Source organism: Corvus moneduloides, chromosome 2, assembly GCF_009650955.1.
Source record: "Corvus moneduloides isolate bCorMon1 chromosome 2, bCorMon1.pri, whole genome shotgun sequence".
Lineage (NCBI taxonomy): Eukaryota > Metazoa > Chordata > Aves > Passeriformes > Corvidae > Corvus > Corvus moneduloides.
Genome location: NC_045477.1, coordinates 107,438,384 through 107,459,281, shown reverse-complemented (window position 1 = coordinate 107,459,281; position 20,898 = coordinate 107,438,384). Strand labels below are relative to the sequence as shown.

The 20,898-nt window shown below is 42.8% G+C and overlaps 1 protein-coding gene across 5 annotated transcripts in view; it reads right to left on the bottom strand.

Annotated features, from left to right (window-relative positions):
* The window catches only part of NHS (NHS actin remodeling regulator), a 249,527-nt gene that overhangs the window by 12,151 nt on the left and 216,478 nt on the right, over nt 1-20,898 (bottom strand). For 3 of the 5 annotated variants that reach the window (XM_032100727.1, XM_032100729.1, XM_032100731.1), the window contains exons 2-5: nt 14,269-14,421; nt 11,964-12,097; nt 3,230-3,292; nt 857-1,049 (exon numbers count right to left, since the gene is read on the bottom strand). In XM_032100727.1, coding sequence (XP_031956618.1) covers nt 857-1,049; nt 3,230-3,292; nt 11,964-12,097; nt 14,269-14,421 — 543 coding nt within the window. Of the gene's footprint in view, nt 1-856; nt 1,050-2,405; nt 3,193-3,229; nt 3,293-11,963; nt 12,098-14,268; nt 14,422-20,898 lie in introns of those variants that run through there. The other 2 variants (XM_032100728.1, XM_032100732.1) reach the window with 2 other exon arrangements.

The window sequence follows — 20,898 nt, the reverse complement described above, 5'->3', positions numbered from 1 at the left end:
TAACTGAAAGCCCCCTGCTTTTTTCCTGATTATTTACACTGAAGTCTATAACTGTAGAAGTTAGCCCACTTTATGCTCTTAAATTAATCAAAACTTGGTACTTGAAAATATTATTGAGGAAAACTCAGATCAACTTTATGTTTACCATAGCCCTCTGGAAGGAAAGAAAGAGAAAAAGAGAAAGAGAAAAACAGCCTGATTTTTGATTCTGGAAATAAGTCATCTATCACATTTAATAAGTGATATACCTGCTGCTTCTATAAACAAGTTCTTCTTCAAATAAATCTAGTCAAATATATCCAAACGTTATAAAAATAAAAGAAAATGCCATTACTATACCTTCAGCATAGCAGCATGTAAAGAGATCTCAGAGCGATGGTTTGCATGCTACACATTCATGCCTTGCATGTTTAAAGCACTGCAAATAGTAGCCTACATTCTCTAGTTTCTCTTCTCCTGCTACACATGATAATCATATGATTAATTTTGGTAGCTTTCTGCATTATTTCAGTCAGCTACATTCAAAAAGTTATTTGAGGTCTTTGTTAATACAGATTGTAGGTTATATACACAACAAAAGTACATTGTTTATACAGGGAACTAGGGTTATGTTACACCATATAACATGACTCTGAAAATATGGGCCAAATTAATCCTAGATGCGGCTTCGGTGACTCCAGCAGTCATGCATAAGGGATGAATTTAGCCCACTGTCTTTCAGAAACTAAATCTTCAAGCTAGGGTCTTTGCCCCCAGACTGCACAATCCCGTGACTTCAAATAAATTAAACAAAGTAAGTACTTGACCTCCCTTGAACCATGCAATAAATACAAAAAGAAATAGAAGAGATTTGTACCAGTGACATTGATGGGGATAATGCAAGAAGAAATCACTTGGGCATCTTGTTTCATTTTCTCCTCTGGAGTTGGGAGAGGTAGTGCTTTACTCCAATTGGTTTGTTTATCCAGTGTAGAAGGGATATTATGTATTGGATTTTTCGGCCTCTGCCCTAACATGACATCTGTATCTTCGTCCTCTGGTGGATGGGACTGCAAATGAATACATTCAAAATCAGTGTCTCCCATTCAGGCACACAAGGCTAATTTTGAAACAAAGCAGACACACAAATCAGAAATCAATTATAGGGATGCAGGAAGGAATCGTTCTAGCTAAGTCACATAGCACCAGCCATTCTCCAATGGAAACTTAACATCCTGCTAATAGGAGAAAAACACCTCAACGTACTGGAACTCAGCACATTTAGAGTGACATTTACAGGCCAGCTCCTCTGTCAGAAGGGGCACATCCTGCATTCGTGCATAGCCATGGCAAGCGTGTCCTCCGTTACCACAAGCATTAGACATGTGAGTTCTCATTTGCAACTGCAACTGGCCTCATACAACCATTCATACAAGCATCAGAAGGTCCAAAGTTTTAAAGAAGACCCCTCCATACTTCAGAAAAACCATTTGCATTTCATTTGTACAAACGCAGATCAAGAGCAGACCATGGTACAGCCATCCAACAGCTGTGTGGTGGGAAGTGGCAGGTGTTGACAGTGCTGGGACAGGGGGATAACAACCAAAGAAAAGAGTAGCCACCACCAGAAGAAATTCAAAAGATTATTTAGAAACCATGCATACGTTTATAGCATAGTACAAGAAGTACTAGATGCTGAAGATGAAGAAACAGAGAGAAAAGTAAACAGCATGAAAGAAACCATGAAAGAAACAGAGATGGTTTGTTTTCTTTTGGAAGAAATGACAAATCCCCCAACACCCTGTATTGCAAAGAGAAATAAAGCAAGTGCGTTTTCATGTGGTGCTGGCTGCCAGCTTGGGTTTGGGGGTCTCTTTGTTTGCAAAAAAAAAAAAAGTTTCTGTTTTGTTTGGAAGGGACAGAGGGGAGAAACACTTACCTTTACCTTTTCCTGCCTAATTTCCCTCTCTTCTTCCATTAATACATTCTTCTGTAAGCTGTGACAACTGTTTGGCCAGCTCAGGACATCTGTCTGCCTCTCATTTTTTAAAAAAAAGTGCAATCCTTTTCAGATTGGCTTTCTCTTCAGTCTTGAATTCCCAGCTGCTTAACTGCCAGCCTTTTCTCCTTCATGCCTGCTGTTTACACTTTATTTGCCAGTTTTAGTTTCGGTAGCAAACAGGGCAAAGATAAAATGTTGCTCTCCATTGCCACGGCAGAGCATTGAGCAGGCGGGTGTTGAACACCGCAGGATCATGCCCTGTCTGCCATTGTATTTCTGCCATTCCTCCTCCCAGGCTCCTCACAAATCCTGGGGGAATTAACCATCTTAGGCTTGCCAAACAGCATTTATGTCCCAGCCCCAAAAGCATTAAAGATCTTAACTTGGCAGCTACTATTTAAACTGTTGGAGGGCACTTACTTACCTCGTCAGTGTCACCTCCTGCAGCACCCCCAGACCCAAGACAACGCACGTTTCCTCTTCTCCCGCCCGCAGAAAACCCCCTTTTCCCACGTAGGATTTCAGTCAAACATTGCAGCCTTCTTTCTGCCTGCAGCTTTTGTGCCAATTCCCGGCAGACGTGAATAGCTCATATAAACTTCAAGCACAAAAGACTTTGTTTCCTAGGTAACTCCCCCCCCAGCCCTAAGTTTGATGCATGCACGCAAAAAAAACCCACCCTTGCACGCACACACAGGCATGTGGGGACAAACACACACACACACACACACACACACAGAGGCTTCATTTGTTGCCGAATTCATCCTTCCCTGGATGACAATGAAGTGCTGGACAAAGCGGGCAAAGTGACTCTGGCTGCCAGAGCTCCTCCTCTCCAAACAGCGGCATCACCAAATGGCCAGAGAATAAATACCTGCTGTCCGTGTGGCATTGTCCAAACCATTTCTTACCATTTAGGAAAAAAAGAAGGAGCAGTTGCAAAACATGGCAAGAGAGTTAAATACAATTGCTAATGCTATCGAGTCTGTCCGAGTTCAGGCCTTTTAAAGGAGGTGATAGGGAAGGCAGCTTTGTGGCCTTGGGGTCCTGAAACCCATCCAAAGTGAAGAATGAAAGAAGGGGGAAAAACATTATTATTGTATCTTAGTGACATGAGAAAAACAGAGATGGCTTCTTTTAGCGCAGTAAAGTTAGCAAGTGAAAAGCAAGCAAGAGGAAGGGTTAGGATCTGGAGAGGAGAAGAGTGAGACAGGGCTGTTAATTGAGGATTGCTTGTTTTTCCAGTACCTTTCTACTCCAGGGGGTCATGTGGCAACACTCAATTGGGGAGGGCGAACGGGTGCTGTAAAACTATAAATGTGAAATGTGGAAAAAAAAATTAAAATTAAAAACATACACAAAACGATTCTGGTAAAAGCACATCATTTTTGTCTGGATAAATTAGCATCAGAGCCAAAATGAGCAGAGATTTTCATCCTGTTTCCTACTGATGGGTTTATTCCCCACAACAGATTGGTCTGAACCCCTGTGAAATCTGTGCTGATTTTGCATACTTGGATTAGACACAACTGCAGTGAAATTGGTACAACCTTCTTGTACAGACATGCTTAAATTGTCCCAAGAATGCCTTGTATTGATTTGGTAACTCAAAACTGTGTTCTGCCTGGAGCTGAATCAATGCAAGATACATATCCAATTACATTATAAATGAGAATTATTTCATAATATAAGGGAATTTTTTTCAATTTTTTTTTCAATTTTAAGGAAATGGATATAAATAATGATGCTGATGGTGATTAATAAAATTCATTGATTGCTGTGTGTTTCTGATGATATCACTACTTCTCTAAGGTTGCAATCATTGTGTCAGGGCGACAATGGCCAATTGGCTTTTTGTCATTTTTTGTAACACTTGAAAGGACAAACAGCGATGGCCACAGCATCCTGGGTCTTGCTGAATCCCTACACCTCCAAAATCCTCTTCTGTCAGAAACTCCAGTTTTTTTGTTATAATGTCCAGTTTTCAAAACCAAGGAGTGAAGGACAACTTACCTCTTTTGAAATAGGAAATCAAACAAAAAAAGAGAGAAGGGTAACAGGTCTGTTGAGCCCCCTGGAAATCTCCAGCACGTGTTTCTTGGTAGGGGTTATTATCTCTCCCTGCATTAGTTAGCAGATTAATAATGTCAAATAATTCTATGCATGTTTTTCCTCCCAGTCATTATCAATCATTATCAACACTGCTGGGACAGAGGAACTACAAACCTCAGTTTGAAAGACTTTGCATTATATGGTCTCCTCTCAAGAAAAAAAGCTGTAGTGACTCTCAAAAGGCCTAATCCTCCATCTCATCCTATTCTCTTCCTAGATATACAGCATCTTTTCCTTGGTTCCTCTGTACCCATGGGAAGCCTCCAGATGAGCTGTCCATAATCCTTACAGGAGGGCAGAGTGGGGAAATTAAAATAGAGCTGTTCCCAGTGAACATTTCCAGCAGCTTAGTTTCTCCCCAGGCCAGTGAAAAACCAGTTCTCCCAAGCTGGGAAAAGTCCTTGTCTCAGGAGCAACACCTCTGTTAATGCAACAAAGGCTGTGGAGACACTGAATACATCAACCATTTCAATCTACTTACTCCTCAGATACCCAAGGATGATTTCATGCTTGGTCCTCTGACCAGGTTTCCAGTCATCTGCTCTAAGCAGACTGACTGCAGTTACCAGGATGCTTGAAATTCAACTTCCTCATGGAAGGTGCTAGAGGATCTCTGGGGAGGGTCAAGATGGAGGGAGACTAATGCTGCTGAGGTGACAAGAGTTCAGGATATGAAAATCTTTGCAATATTCCATGGCCTGTGATTGTCAGTGCACAAGGAGAAGAGGACAGGAGGGACCTCCTGCCCTGAGCTCCAAGCACAGCAACATGCACACTCAGGGGCAAACCTGTCCAGGAGAGAAACAACAGGACCTCAACTTCGGTCTCAGAGATAGCAGTGTGGGCTACAGTCAAGACAAGCAAGATCTGGTTACCCATCTGCCAGTCCAATCAGTGCAGCACTTTCCTACCTCACCCATGTACCACTCTGCCAGGTGCCTCTGAGAAAACACTTGTCTGGTTCCATGTACCTACAGCCATCCTTTGATGTGCTAGGCTCAGGCCCCTGCTTAAGCATGGCAGGACGAACTTCCTAGGTAGGTTCCTATCATTAGAGAGAGGACAAAAATGAGGGTGACCGGCAAAATTTCATTTTCTGCTGTCACTGCTGTGCTCCTGAGAAAGCTGGTGCTACCACTGCGTCGCCAAGGGGTCCTGAGGTCACTTAGTGCCTGTTCCCACATGGTGCCCATCATTGGGGCAGCTGAGGCACAGAGCTGGTACAGAGCAGCAGCCTCAGCATTTCAACACCACCATGCTGGGGGAGGGAGTGAACTGCCTCTTTTCAAAAGTTCTCATTCACTCAGAAGACCAGAATATCTCTAAATGTCCTGAGTAAACACATAATTAAGCAAGAAATTATTACTATAAACCAGACTGTTCTGGTCTGATGGGCAAGTCTGAAGTTAGGCAGTTTTAAAACTGAATTTCTTTTGTGTGGGTGTGCTTGGGAAACAGAAATAGTGATAATCATTCTGTTAAATACAAAGCCAGAATACTTTAAATGTGCCTTTTTCTTTAATGGGCTAAGATTACTTTGAAACTAAACTGGTGCATAATTGCTTGAATAGGGATTTGTCACTGACATATGTGAACATTTTTATTTCCTGAGCTATCCCATCAACCTCACTTGCAGAGGTGCCACTGTGCTCGTGAAACTGCCTTGCAGTAAAAATCTTGTTGCATATGCAAGTGATCTGATTGATGTCTCAGTGCTCCGCATCACTTCAGTGTGAAAGTCTTTGGTTTCTGTGCACTACAACAAAATAGTCGGATGTCCAAGTCTGAACTTGTCAACAGAGCTTCACCTATAGAGAAAGAGCGGCTCTGCTGAGGAGTAATTCAGCTCACTTTCCTTCAGCATTTAACTTGGGGTGAGATGAAGCACTCCTGAACACTCTCACCCTGACTTTAGGAAGAGCATTACTTGCACATATCTAAGTCAGAACTCATGATTAACCATTTTAATGTATTAAAACCTTAAAATATCATCAGGACAGTGACAAAGGAGCAAATCAGAAGTCGACAAACTTGCCAGCCTGGCAATTTATGAGTCTGTCCCATTTATTGTCCCAGACCTGGGATCTGGAGAAGGAAATTAATGGGTCAATAACAGGAAAAGAATGCCACTTTTGCCCCTCTTTTCCATTCCCCAAAGCTCTGAGATGTGACTGTTTTTCGACATCTTCAACATATAGGAAAGACTGGTCCAAGAAGCATAATTTGTGTTAAATCATGTACCTATCCTGCCTTACCTGTAGTGATTGCCTTACAGGAGATTCTGGGATTTCAAAATTATTGCACAGGCCGTATGGAACACAGTGCAATGGTGATGGGAAAAACATAAACCCAAGAATGAAGAACCTATTTTTCCTCAGTTAATTAAAGATTGAGAATGCTAAAGACTCATCAAGAGCATTTATCCTCAACATGTTAGTTAAATTTAGAATGGCTGAGTTGATTACTTCCCCCTCAGCTGTGTTTGATCAGACAGGCAAGGTGTTATCTCACAAGGGATTTCGGTGGCAGGGTCACAGCCCCCAGCAGCACAGGGCTGGCACAGCCCCGGTGAGGGCAGGAGGAGGCTGGTGCACACTGCTGCACAGTGCTGTTCTCCAGAGGATTATTTCTGACTCCTGCTGCCTAAAAGCTGCAGCTAACAAAAAGCATAAGGGATCAATATGATTTCTGACTTCAGGTTTCTATTGCAGTAGGTGGGGGAAATTTCCCTCCCAGGATAACCTGATGAATAAAGTGGGTGATAATCACCCAAGCAGAGCATCAGCACGTAGCTTCAGCATCTGCAAGCTTTATATATTCTGTAGTCTCCAGCAAACAGAACATGCATATAGTTTGCTTTCACCCTATGGGAGCACAGAAATAAGATGTACAGTACATCCTGACATCTCATTTGAGAACATTCATTCATGCACTGAAAAGGCAACATGTAGAGTAAGTGTGAACTAGTGTTCAATCCCATATTCACATGAGTACAGTACTGACTCCTGGAGCTCTGGTTGAAACCTCTCTCTGCCAGTGAAATGGAGCACCTGCTGCTTCCTTAACTCACAGGATTATTTACATGATAGAAAATCTAAAGGTCTAGAGAAAGGAGAAGAAATACTAATAAAAGGTTACCAGCTTTCCAGTATTTTTGGAGCGCAGTTCACTACTTAATTAGATATTTGTAACTATACAGCAGCTTTCTTACACAGTCAACTGATGCTGAAGAGAAAATAATGGGAATATTTCTGATCATGCTATTTCTGCTCCAAATCACAATGCTGCTCACCTGCCTTCTCCCAATGTGTATATTTCTGTATGTTTCAGTCTCCTCAAGTTTTTATTTTATCTGCTTGTGGGTGTTTTCTTTTCTTTTGGAGCATCACAAATGCGATCAGCTAAAGTACTGACAATCCTTTAACGATTAATGTACTGCTCTTGTGTTTTGACAAGGTAAAGACAAAACTAAGACATGTTTTGTGACAGAAGTCATACCACACGTGGCATTTCAGCAGACAAAGGTACAAAATAAACATCCCACAATACAGGGTAGTAGGTATTAGGCTCATTGCACAAATAGTGCTATACAAGTTCAGTCTGATGAATAACGTCAGGTAGGTTTTATTTCTAACAGCTTCAGGCAGGATTTGCACACAAAGTGCAGAGCCCAGCTCATGCCTGTCCCTTAACTCAGTTGTTTCTTACTGAGGCTTCATCTGGCTTCAGCACAGAACTGTGTGAAAGTTAGTATATTCAGTTGTACTTCCTTCCCTTTGCTGTACAAAGCATCCTAAAGCAGACCATACAGAGTATTTTTGAAATGGCAAGGAGATGGAATAAAATTACCTGATGCATTATTTTCCCTTCACATTTGCTCTAGCTGAGGCCTCAGGGAGACAAAAACCCTGTCTGGAAAAAACCCTCCTGCTCCTTGTCCCTTAGATTCTGGCTCAGATTATAACTATGAATAAACTGACACTGAAATTTGTGCAACTGTGAGTGTAAATTTCCAAATATTGCGTTCCTCGCTCCGTTTCCTTGGTTTTATTATAATAGCTGCGCCACGTGGGGATTGAGAAAGTGTGGTCTCATAATGTTCTGAATTGAAATACTGAAATTTCAGAGCCTTGCTGGATGGACTTGGGGAAACCCAAGAAAAAAAAAGCAGAAAAAATTAAAGAGAAATCTGAAATGCAGTTGGAATGACACAGCATCTTCACACTCAGTGACTGGTCTCAGCAGTGCTACAGGCAGGGTTGTCATGGGAACATGTGTAAGAAATGTTTTCCTCATTTTAGCAAGTCCATAACTTTCTCATACTCTCCTCAGATTATTTTCAGTTTGGTTTGGGTTTTTCTTCTTTTTCTTTATTGGCTAAAAGGCCTGAATGAATGAAACTTTTAAATGTGTTTGCTTGTATATTTCTTTAGTGTAGAGACAGACTAAGTATGCCAGTTTTTCAGCTTTAAAAAAGAATGACTGGAATGGATAAGAAAGTTAAGTGAAGTCATGTCTGCAAAACCATGAGGAGCATGGAGAAAGGGAATGAGAAAGCAATGCTTACTGTTTTTCTCATAGTCTGAGAACCAGAAAGGATACGATGAAATTATGAGGTGTTGGGTTTGAAACAAACAAAAACGACATTTTCATACAGATTTTTAAAGTCATTGTCACAGGATGCTGCTGAGGCTGAAGGTGTAAGTTCGCTAAAAAAACTGGATTAAACAAATCAGAGAGGTTCTTTGGTGGCTATTATTCTGTGTGTGATCTCTGGCTCAGGAACTCTGTAACCAGTTTCTGTATGAAACTGGAAGGATAAATCATGGGACTATACACAGAATAAACCATGCCCTGTTCTTATTCTCTTTCCCGAAGGATCCCCTTCTGGCCTTTGGGCTAAGTGGACCTTTCATCAGGCAAATCAGGGAATTTCCTGTAACAAGAGTAGACATGGAAGAGCCTATGCCGTTTTTAGTTCTCTATTCTTTCTCTACCACAAAATGATCTTGTGATGGAACAGTCCAAAATGTCTTTCCAGACCCATTTACACTGACACTACTTGCTTTGAACTTGAATTCATTTGTTCTTTCTTGGAATTTGTGGGACTTCGGCATCTTTTTCCCTGTAAACATAGTTGTGATTAAAAGTGAATCTTCATCTGATGTGATTGATTTTCTCTAGTTTTACCATACATCATGCAAGATCTTTGGAAGAGCTCATAGCTCATAGCCACCCAATTGGTAGGAGCAGCCAAAAGGTACACATGTAAGGAGCCTTGTCTCAGATATAGGTGACCTGTTTTCTCAGTAACTTTCAATAGTGGTAGTTCCCACAGGTCACACAGTGGTAATTTGAACAGTCCTCAAAAATAAGTTTCTTATTTGCATTTAACTTAGACAGTCAGTTTGGAAAAGACAGACCCTGTAACTTTCAAAAATTTCCCAACTTCTTGTTGATCCCTTTCCTAATTTAAAAGAAACACAAAAAAGGGCTTTTTTGGTTGTGTATTGCTCCCTTCAGCACCTTCCCAATGCATCAGAAGAGTGGAATACACAACATATTGCTATGCCATGAATAAAAATTCTTGTGGATTTAGCATCTTCACTTCATTGACGACTAGATGATACCATCAACTGGAATCAGATATCAAACATTACTGACAGTCCCTGAAGCAGATAAACTTTTGCAATGTCAAAAAGCTTATGCCAAAAAGACTGAGCTAGCCAATAACAGCATTCTCAACTTTCTCTTGTAATGGTATCATTAAATCATGAAGGCTGCTACAGTATCAATTAGCTATTTACTGTCGCAGTGTCTTGTAAAAATCTCTGATTCACCTCTGCCAGACTGAACATGTGCAGCTTCATCTCGCCTTATTCTCTTTAATTTTTAAGTTGCCCTATTAACAAGGGGTTTTCTCAGAAATGGGTCAAGGCATTTTGAAGTACTCTGGCCATGGCGCATTTGCAATTTCCAAAGCAGAACATTGTCAGATGCCTTGAAATCAATAGAACAACAGCTCTCCAAGCAGCTCTTGTTTGCTTCTCCTTAGAGGAACACTCAACCCAGTCAGCTTCCAAAAGGAGGTCTGAAATGGGTGGGCACAAAGCTTAATATTTTCCATCTTCTAAAGAAAAAGGTAGGCTTTCAGATACAGCCAAGACATCTGCATTCAGCATGACTTAATTTTGTCAACTAATACAGGACTCAGAGAGTTGCTCACTATTTGTTATTATTTTGTGTTCCACAGATGGAAGTAATGTCTAAAATGCACTGGTTGTTTTCCAAACACAGCAAAGATTCAGGCCTTTAAGCACTGTGTATGCAATTTCAAAAGAGATGCCTTGTTCCCCGTCTGATACTAAGAAAGCTTTATGTTCAATAGCCTGTCCGAACTATCATCTGTAACTAGTTCTGATCCTTAACATGCCATCACCTTCCCTTTACCTTTCAATGACCCTACAACAGCACTAGCTTTGATGATGATTTATAAAGAAGAAACAGGTCATCCTGTTTCTTCTTTCTGTCTTCAAACTCTTTTCATCCTTTAACATCAGGATATCTTCTTTAAGTTGAATCATAAGGCCTGCAAATTTAACCTGTTCAAAGCCTGCAGTGATGGTGATGCTGTCCTCAAAATTAGCCAGATAAGCAGCCAAAAAGCCAGAACAGTCAAATGAATCCAAATCTTATTATGTATTTCATGCTTTTTAAATGAGAAACAAAACTTTTCTTATGGACTGATTAGTTGATGTTTTGGTCCCTGGCCATGTGTGACTCATTTACATTGAGTCTTTTACACTGTGAGTGCTTTAGCATTATAGTATTTAAATATGGTTTATATAATGGTTAGGATGAATGCACTTGGATTTTTAAGCTAAGTGATGATTCAGTGTAGTTACTGAATCATCACCAAGTTTGTAATGTACTCACAGGTGTAGCATCTCTCGAGATGTCAGTGCCTCTGTACTGGCAGATGCAGAACAGATCTATTACCACCCCACTGAGGGCTGGCATTAGACAAATGCCTCACCTAAAAGTTAAGTCCAGAGCTGACCTATGGCTTTTAAATAATACAATGGTTCTTAGTACAGGGTAAAATGTAGCTACTATGACACTTTTGTGAGTAAAATACCCAGAGCCAAAGAAGTACCAAAGTCCATCTGAAGCTGGTGGGAATTATGGACCTGATCAGAGTTAAAGTTGTGAGTCTAGCACATTTCCTTTAACAATGATAAATACCATTTTGTCAGCACTAATTTGATTTCAAATTAATGCAGCAGTGGCAAGTCAGCACAGACATACAGGACCAGATTTTCAGCTGGGGTTCCTGCTTGGCTGGTTGCAAGGACATGTGTGAAATATGAAACATCTGAAAAAACTGCATGGAGATGAACACTGCGAAACAGGACTATGGAAGGTGTAGTGCCCTGTAGCTGGGGACATGCTCCTGAACCTATCTGCACACACACAAGCCTCAAGCTGGCACTCAAAGCCCTGAGCTCTTGGCTTCTGGCAATGCTAATGCCAGGGCTGAATTTACAGCACTTTCTGTAATTACGGGAGGCTCCTCGAAGTGCTACCTCTACAGCCTGAGTGGCGAATGTGAAGGACTGTGGAGGACTGAGTGAAAGAGAGCACGTGTGTGCTGGCCACGGGTGAAAAATAAGAGGTTTCTGATTGAAACCAGCCACCCTGGGGCTGGCTGCTGGAAGCTGTGACCTGTGTTACGCTGCTGACAGTCTTTAAGGTCAGCTCGCTGTACTTGCACCGGCCTGGGTCGGGAGCAGTTGTGAAGCGCTGTCACACTTGGGTCCCACCGTGCTAACAACGTGTTCGTGTGAGGTAGCTGTAGTGCAAGACTTACTGGTAGCAAGTGCCGGTCCTTTATTGCGTGCCTCTTTTGGCTGCAGGTTGCAGGGAAGGGAGGAAAGGGGGGAGCCACCACAGCAACGGGGCCTTGGACTTTTTGCTCTCTGTTATCACCTCGGCTTCGATGTTCTGTTTTGGATGAGAGAGAAGACACGAGTCTTTCAAAGTGTTAAAAACATACAGTATCTCTATTCACAGCACAACAGAGACAGGTACAGGAGAGTGGACTCCAAAGACAAAGGTTCTCCTCTTCCCCAGTGACTGGTACAAATGATCCCTGTTGCAACTGAAGGGAGAAGCACTTACTGGGCATCCATGTACCCAAAAGAGCAATGCCCATACAACACACCCCAGCGTATTCACTGAAGCTAAACTGTCCCCAAATGAGATTTATACCATTTATCCCAAGAGACAAAGGAGCTACCTTCTAGGCACTTGAGACCCAAGGCCTGATTTCCAACAGGAACCTGCAGCTCCTATTGCCTTGAAATATTGAGGTGCAGTAATGCCTGCATTCTACCCATATAAAATATATCGCTCTGAGGGGAAAAAAACAAATACAGCTCCAGGTAGGATTTTATTCCCTGGCTACATGGCAGCGCTAGGTCCTGAGCATTGGCTTGACATCATGAAGGTTGTTGCAGTGGTAATGCTCAGGTTCCAGAATGAAGGAGATCATCCTGGAAAAGTCAAGATCTTTATCTACCCTAGGCCCACAGGAATCTTCCTTCACTATGGGCTCACAATATTCAGTCCTCTTCCAGCATTAGTCCCAAGTCTCTGGAACCTTCCAAGTGAATGGGAGAATGCTCATGGACTTCCCATCTCTTATTTTAGGTGACAGATAATTGCTGTTCACATGGAGTGCTGCTGGAAGGAGATAATATATTCACCTGCTCCACTAGCTATGGTCCAGTCAACAATGTTTGCTGCTAGCATAGCTGATTTCTGACCTAACATTTAGTTTTAATTGCTCCTGGTTAAACAGATAAAGAGAGAATGAAATTCTGATAGAAGATAGCGTTGAGACACAATAAACATGTTTAGAGTAAATTTCAGATTAAAATTTCGTCCCCGTATATGCAGTTATTTGGAAAAAATGATAAAGCAGCACATGCCAAGTTGCCTGCTAAACTTGCACAGCTGCCATTAATTGTGGAGGATGGGAAATTGCCAAAACTGAGATTTGTAACTTTAAAATTATGAGACATTTCTGGAACTACCTTCCCGTGCTGCTGTCAGGATTTCTCCTGCCCACAAGATGGCAGGCAAAGATCAGCCTGGTTCTGGGACAATTGCAAAGCAGAGCTGAGAACAGAAAAGAACTTCTGTTCTACTCCAGCACTACTGTGGTTGCAATTTGGCTGTTATCACTCTCTGCCATGCTATGAAGACATACTGCACCCATAGTGTGTTCCTGACCTAAAACCTGCAGAGATGGTCAAATGTGGTAATTAATTGGAACATCTTATCCAGCTAACAGATGCTCTGCAGTTCTAAGTAATCGATTATTATTATAAGCTAATAACAATCATAAATGAGCAAGGCAATTAGAGCTGTTGGTGCAAAACACTTCAAGACAGGAGGCTGCTGCTGAACCTTTTAAGTGTAACCTGCATGGATTTTCTCCTTCCTTATGGCACAGGAGAAAGACAGGCTTGTTTGCCTGCTTTGACTTGTGTCCTGGTAATAATTTTCCCTTGGTTAGGTTCCTGGTAAAAACTGACCTTTCCCTATCTTTTGCCTTCCCTTTAATGAGCTGTTGTAGGACCATCCAGCTGTTTGCATCTAGCAAATTCTCTCTATGGCAGGGATCCAGGAACCTGGTTATGAACCTGATTGCTCCTGCTTCCTCTCTGTGTTGCTTTGAGGCTACAGGTCTGCAGTTTGTTAGGTGATGTCAGAAAATGTTCCCTAGCCTGGGAAAGGGACACCTGCCCAACTCTTCCAAGCTGTCCAGGATATCTGTCACCTGACTTTCAGCTGCCGCTCTTAAAGGACACAGGCATCCTGCAGTATCATGCTTGGAACCCCTGAGCAGACAGCTCAGTTTTTGTGGAGACTAACACCACTGGGCTCCAGTTTCAGCCCTTGTGAAGGGGGTTGGGACCAGATAATCTTTAAGGTCCCTTCAAACTCAAACCATTCTGTGATTCTACAGTTCTGTGATTTCTTCGCCTGAGTACCTAAGTCCCAGTGCCACAGTTCTGTGTGCTTGTGCCTGAGCATCCTTCTGCTGCCTGGAGTGGACTGTGGAGAGGTGTTACATGTGTGGAGCTGGAGCATGGGGGAGCACCTACCTCTGCGCAAGGCTCGCAGGTGCTGCTTGGCGTGGTGGTGCAGCTCCTCCACGCAGGGCGGTCTGGTGGAGGGGACAAAGATGTTTCTTTGCTGATGCCAAGGTGCTCGGTAATAGACACTCAGTTTGCTCTCTGCATCAAGGTTGGAGACAGCTGTAGGATCAAAACAGAGTACAAGATAAGACTTCTAGTCTCTCTTCCATCAGCCTAGCTGAAAAGCAAAGGCTCTTTCTTGGAACAGCATTGTCAAGAACAGGTACAGGGTTTGCTACAGCACCTTTACTCCCATCACACAGCAGCAAATAATCTCTGGGTTTCCACATCATTTTATATACCAGTTAGCATTTAGACAATGCCCTTTTACCAGATTGCAAATGGCTCTATGGAGGCAAGCAGGTGAAATGATACTATATCAGTGTTTTATATAAATGGACCAAAGGGCTAATCATTTTGTAGATAGCAAAACAAAAATGCAAAGAAGCGACTCAGTCTTTCCACAGTGACATTTTGAGCAAAGGTAGTGGGAGGAATAGGTCTTCCCTTTACTCATTCTCCTGTCAACATGCTCTTTCACTACATCATGTTACACACAACTAGTTTCTGACGCAGGTTGCCAGTTCACTGCCTTCCAGGGCGTAACAACTGAGATTAACTGCTTGCCCTGCTGAGAGACTTTAACTGTCACCTATCAAAAGAGGTTCCTTTAATAAACAGGGACTTCTGAGGGACAGGAACACTTCAGTTCCTCTAAAGCAAAATCCCAGAAGTCTGCCTCTGAAAATTATATTAATCAAGTCCAGTAAAGGTTTGAGAGAATTTCTCAGGAGTGGTGGAACTCATGGGAGTCCTATAGACTATGCCCAGCCTCAGTGTACACGGTAGGTAGCTTTCCAAGGGCCAAAGCAGGAGTGGAGGGCCATAGGAGATGCCAGCACTCTGCCCCAGCCAGCAGCAGGGAGCAGGCTCATCCTCAGCCCACGTAATGCAGCAGAGCAGGTGGCACATCCTCAGGTATAGCACTGGGATTGATCCTTCTAGCACAGGCATCGATACAGACAGTCTCCGGTCTAACGCCACGGAGCTGCTGCAGCTGTTTTGCTCACAGGACAGCACAGTGTGACACAGGCAGGCACCCTCATGCACAGGAGGTACCTCCTGGGCTTCCCTTCCCAGTCAGCAGCCAAAGAGCCAGTGTGCCTCAGGCCGGTCCCTGCTCTGGCCATGCGCTCCTCTCCTCTGCACATTTCAGGGCTCTCACCTACATTCCTGCTTTTGTATTCTCTTACCCTCTTTTGAGGGATAGCCAATGCATCATGGCGGAGAATGGCTCTCTGGTGGAGAGCCAGAGAGCTCTCTTTGGTCTTTCTGGTTTTTCATTAATGCAAAACAACATTCACTCAGCCTGAAGGCATACCAGTGCTTTGTACAGAGAAAGAATTGGGAAAGTACAGTTGGAGAAGAAGTGGGGAGCAGACAGAAGAGGAGAAACCTAGGAACCATCCTGCCATGTGTGGGATGATGAGAGACTATCCATTTCTTTGATTAGAAAAACACCCCAAGAGTTCACCAAAATTTGCAGGTGTCATGATGGAAGTGGTGGTATAATATGATGAACAGACCAGCTGATGTTCAGGTTCTCAGAGCTTCAGCAACAACGAAAGGACCCCAAACTCTGTCCGGTAAGGAGCCTTGCTTTGCTTCTCAGTGGATTTTTGCAGTGGGGTTTCACTCATTTTTCAGCACATTTGTAGTGCTGCTCCATGCAACTGGCACAGTGTCAGTGCAAGGAATGGCACCGGGGGAGAAAAAAATGATAGTGGAGGAAGGTAGTAGGATGAATGATGGCAACCTGTTAGTGCTTGTTCATCATGAGGATTTACTAATTAAATTTTTCACATTGCAAAAACATAATATTGCCAAATTGCAGGTGGAGCTTTTGATGGCTTGTCTGTCTGTTACCACTGCAGTAGGGAAATACCTCACTCGCACGAGTGGATTTTATATCTCCTTTAGCCCTTGAAGGTAACGTCTGTTTTACATACAAGGTACTGAGACACAAAGCAACTTGTCCCGATCCTGTTCTGAGCCACACTTCCTCCTTGGGAATCTCAGCTCAAGACAAAAATTTGTAAGCAACAGTAATGATACCCCACCCATTCTTCGTATTGCCGAGGGCATGTGATATTCATGATCACAAATTGTACCCTGGAGGCTAATGAAAAGGCAGGCACAAGCAGTTCCTTCCTATTCCCAGAAAAATCTGTCTAGACTGAAGCGCTAGTAGTTGTCTGTGATGAATATCAGTAAGTGGAAAGTTTTACCTACTTACGAAATTTTCAGACATTTCATAAGACTAGAATAGATTTTGCTGCAAAATTTAGCTTGCAGAAAGCTCTTTTGGCCTTGGCAACAGTGTTTTACAAGTAAGAGTAGGAGTTGGATTAATACACTTTGTGTGAGACTTAAAAATGAAACCAAGTTCATGCAAGCTCTGCTACACACCTACTGTTGTAGACACACATTGCTGTTGACAGATAAAATAGCATGACCTCTTAGCCACCCAGCAAGTCTCCCTTAGCCAGCAGACCTCGCAGAGCTGTGCATGGTGCTGTCCTAGGAGAAAACCCACAAATACATTGCTTGTCTTCAAATGATAGGGCATTAAGAAGCTTACAGTACTCTGTGCCATGGCCCGAGCCAGCACCCATCCATCTCTTCTCACCTTTCCCTGCAGGATCTCTGGTTCATGGTAACAGGGAATATACTCCCCCTGATACCAAGAAAGCAGAAATATTGCAGAATACTCACTGAACTGACCAATCCTTTAAAATATTCCAAAGCTGGAGTGGATTTTCTAGGAGATCCAGAATAGAAACTAGAAGTGCTGGCAAAAAAAGCTGCAGGGGGATGAATGTTCTCAGCCTGCCGTGGGGAGGAAGCTCAGAGGGAGGGAGCAGTGCTGAGTAGGGTGGAGGACAATGCTGGCCCAAGGATAAGTAAGTATAAACCCACAATGAATGCAATTAGTCTGGATGTTTGAGGAACAGCATCCCAACCTCAGAGCAGCAAAGCTCTGAAAAAAACTCCTGGAAAGGAGAGAGAGGGAAAAAGCTAACCAGTCAATAAAAGCCTGCCACAAAAGAGGGACCTGCTTCCATTTCATTCCTTGCACACTGTCCTTTGCATGTCCTTCCCTGTCCTTTGCACATTGCCTGTTCTTCTGCAATGACATTTTGCCTGGCTCTTGCTGATTGCCTCTGGGAACTGGGCACCATTGCTGGGAGCTGAAGCCAGAGGATGAAAACACAGGAGTGGACTGTGAGCTTTAAGGACTACTGAACATCTAATTTTCTTCACAGGACTGAATCTCTTACTTCCACTAAAAGAAAAAAGACAACCCTGTGGCAGGGTAATTCAGCATATAAAGACCACTGGGCTGAGATCTAGAAGAAATGTGCAGTCAAAGCTTCACCAAATGCTTCTGCTAGGAGCTGGCGTTAAATATTAAGACTCCCTATGCTTCCATTCTGTGCAATGAGGATAAGGTATCTCTTTCAGCCAGCACTTCCTTTACTCAGTGTTTTACACTGCAGGCTGTTTTTACAATGCCGAGCCTGCGCGTGGCTGTAGCCCCTCAGCATCATTGTAACATGCATAATAAATAAAGCAATATAGAAACTGTAAAGCCACAGCCTTTAAACGATTAACAGCTGGACATGAATGAGAAAAAAAGCCTATACAGAGATAGCAAATGCTGCATTTCAGGCATCAGATATAGACTGTTAATATATTTTTAGTGTGCGCTTTAATCAGTTTAGACTGTACAAGTGAATCATATAAACTATCACTTCATTTCATTCCTGAGTTAAAGTAATTGGGTTTTTTTGTCTTGTGGGATGACAAAATGACAAGAGACCATTTAAATGGATTCTCCATTCCATTCTGTGGATCCATTAACACTGGCTGGTTTCCGAACAACCAATGTCAAACAGACATACACTAATGGCTCTTCTCATGAGAAGATTTTTGAAGATTTCTAAATGGCTGTTTTATTGAAGTTGATCATATTTATCATTTACAGATCCTTCTCGTCTTCACATCCTCTCATCCTCTCCCTCCTTTAGCAAAGCAGAAAAAGGATCCTGCCACAGCAGAGCTGGATGTGGATGCTTGAAGGTTGTGCGGCTTTAGTGCACTCAGGCGTGGTTGTTCTAATAATAACACCACAAAGGCCAAGCAAGAAAGATTTCTGCTCTATTTATTTCATAGATCCAGGGGTTTCCCCCCCAACTCCGTCTGCTTCTCTAGATGCTTGCCTCCCCCCTTCCTAGCTCCTTCTGTTTCTCAACTTTCTATTATTTCTATCTGTATTATAGTTGCTATTAGCTGTCAGGGGAAGAAAGAAAAAAAGATAATTTCCTATGTTTCCTGGTTCAGAGAGAAAACATGATTTGTTGTAAGGTGTGAAAAAGTGTGCAGCCTGGAGGGAATTGGAGCAGCGAGTGAGGAAGCTGCCTACATGTTAAGGGCCAGAGCCCAGAACTGTCAGCCCTGAATTCTGCACAGGCAAAGCTGAACCGGCAGCTGCCAAATCCTTATTAAAGTATCCAGGTTTCAAAAGACAAAACCCCAAATTAAAAAGGATCAGACTAGAAAATAAGCCTATTCCAGAGCCCAGTTAGGCTTAAGACATGCTGTAATGACCCAAGCCCTTTGCAGGTGGCAGAGGTGCTGTGGGCTGTGCACTTAGTGAAACTCCACCTCTTTACACACCCTGCTGCAGGGGTGTAGGATGCACCCAAAGGTTTCTGTGGCCAGCAGCACCATGCCAGGCTCTGCTTAGGAAAGCCCTTCTTCTCTAGTGTTAGGGTGGTTGACCTGTCATTTTAGCATATGCCATTTTTTCTAGCTATGTCATGTAAAAATTGTGACTTTTTTTTGTTGTGTGATCCAATGTCATAAGAAAGCTGGATGTTCATCCAGCTTTGCATAAATAGGCCTATGCCAGCAGCAGTGGAATTCAACGTGATCAGACTCTTCCTCAGCTGCTGCCCAGATCAGCAGTGAGTTACTGCCTGCTGTGTTTGTGTGCAACACATTGCAAGAAAATTAATTCTGAGGAAGACCAGATTATCTCAAAGACTAGGCAGCCTGGCAGCACATCCAACTTCATCGTGCAATTTAGTGCATAAATGTTTCATTGAGGCAAATGCTGAGTCTGATGTGAATTTTATTTATAGTCCTGTATATCTTGAATGTACTCTTCCCCCAATGTACTTGTGTCTCCACTGGAGCACCCAGGGGCTTTAAGCCTACAACACTGGTAAAAATCTAGAGTTGCTTCTTTGCTGTTCATGTCCCACATCCATCAGCAAGCTCAGTCCTTTCAAAGCAGCTCCCTCTGTGGCTGCTGCTTCACAGTGATGTCAAAGAGGGTGCCGGGGCTTACCCAGCAGGGACACTGGAGCCTGGAGCTCCTCGAAGGTGGGACAATCACTCTGTTTTCAACAATTGTGCTTCCTCCCAACCATGCATGCACCCAGACATTTCCCTATTTGCCAATGGCAAACCCCACCAACAGGAACTGTGAGTAGCTGTTTGGATGAGCTACTTTCCTGTCCCATGTTTATTAACAATTGGAAAATGGTTTGTAATTGCCTTGTGCATCATTTTTTCTTATTGCTATTATCAGGGCAGAAATCCAAATTGTTTCTGAAGAGTTTTTGTGTTGTGCAACCTGAGTCCAGGATGGATATGAGTGAAAAGCTCCCGTGACACAGACCCCAAGAGATCGTTTGGGCAACTGGTCTGGACCTGAAGCCTGGATCACCACATCTGCCCTGCCACTGGCATTTGCACATGCAAATCAAAGCCAGCACAACTGTGTCTATGCAGGCTGCAGCTGCCCTCCAGTAAAACAGGAGGGGAGACATGACAAAACAAGTTAAGTCTTTAGCTACATGTGGGCAACAGCATGAGTACAATTATTACTCTGTTCTGCACTCATGGACAGACAATTTAGCAAATTTTTCAAACTCAAGCAAAAAGGCAGAAAACTAACTGACAGCAGAATCTGTTGAGAAAGACCACAATCTTTTATGCTCTTTGTATTGTTTTATTTCCTGTCAATACAGTGAAACCTCTCACGTTTCAATCACAGTTTCTTAGCACATCCCTGTGGCATTTCTCTGCCTTGCATTATGCTACACATGGAAATAACAGCTATTCAGGAGAAAAAAGGGCAAGTGGACAAAACCGCATCCATATTTGGCATTCAGGTAGCAGGAGAGATTAAGATACTGGAAAGCATGTGATTTGGATGTCATTTCCATGAGCAGATCCTTGAATTTTGCATTTACCTGATGTTTGGTTGACTGGCACAACAATAATTCAAGAGGGCTGGGAGGTGTGTGGTTCTTATACACGTAAGAAGATTAGGCTGTTAAGCAATATGCACTTACGTGAAGAGTACCACATACTAATCCCATTCTTGGCTTTGCTGCTTTCAATCACTGCTGGTGGTGTTTGAACATATTTTAAACTGCTTTTCCTAACTCTGTCAAATATGTTACAGTGGCCAGAATGGAACTTCATATTTCAAAGTATTTCAAAGCTGTCACTGCAGGATAG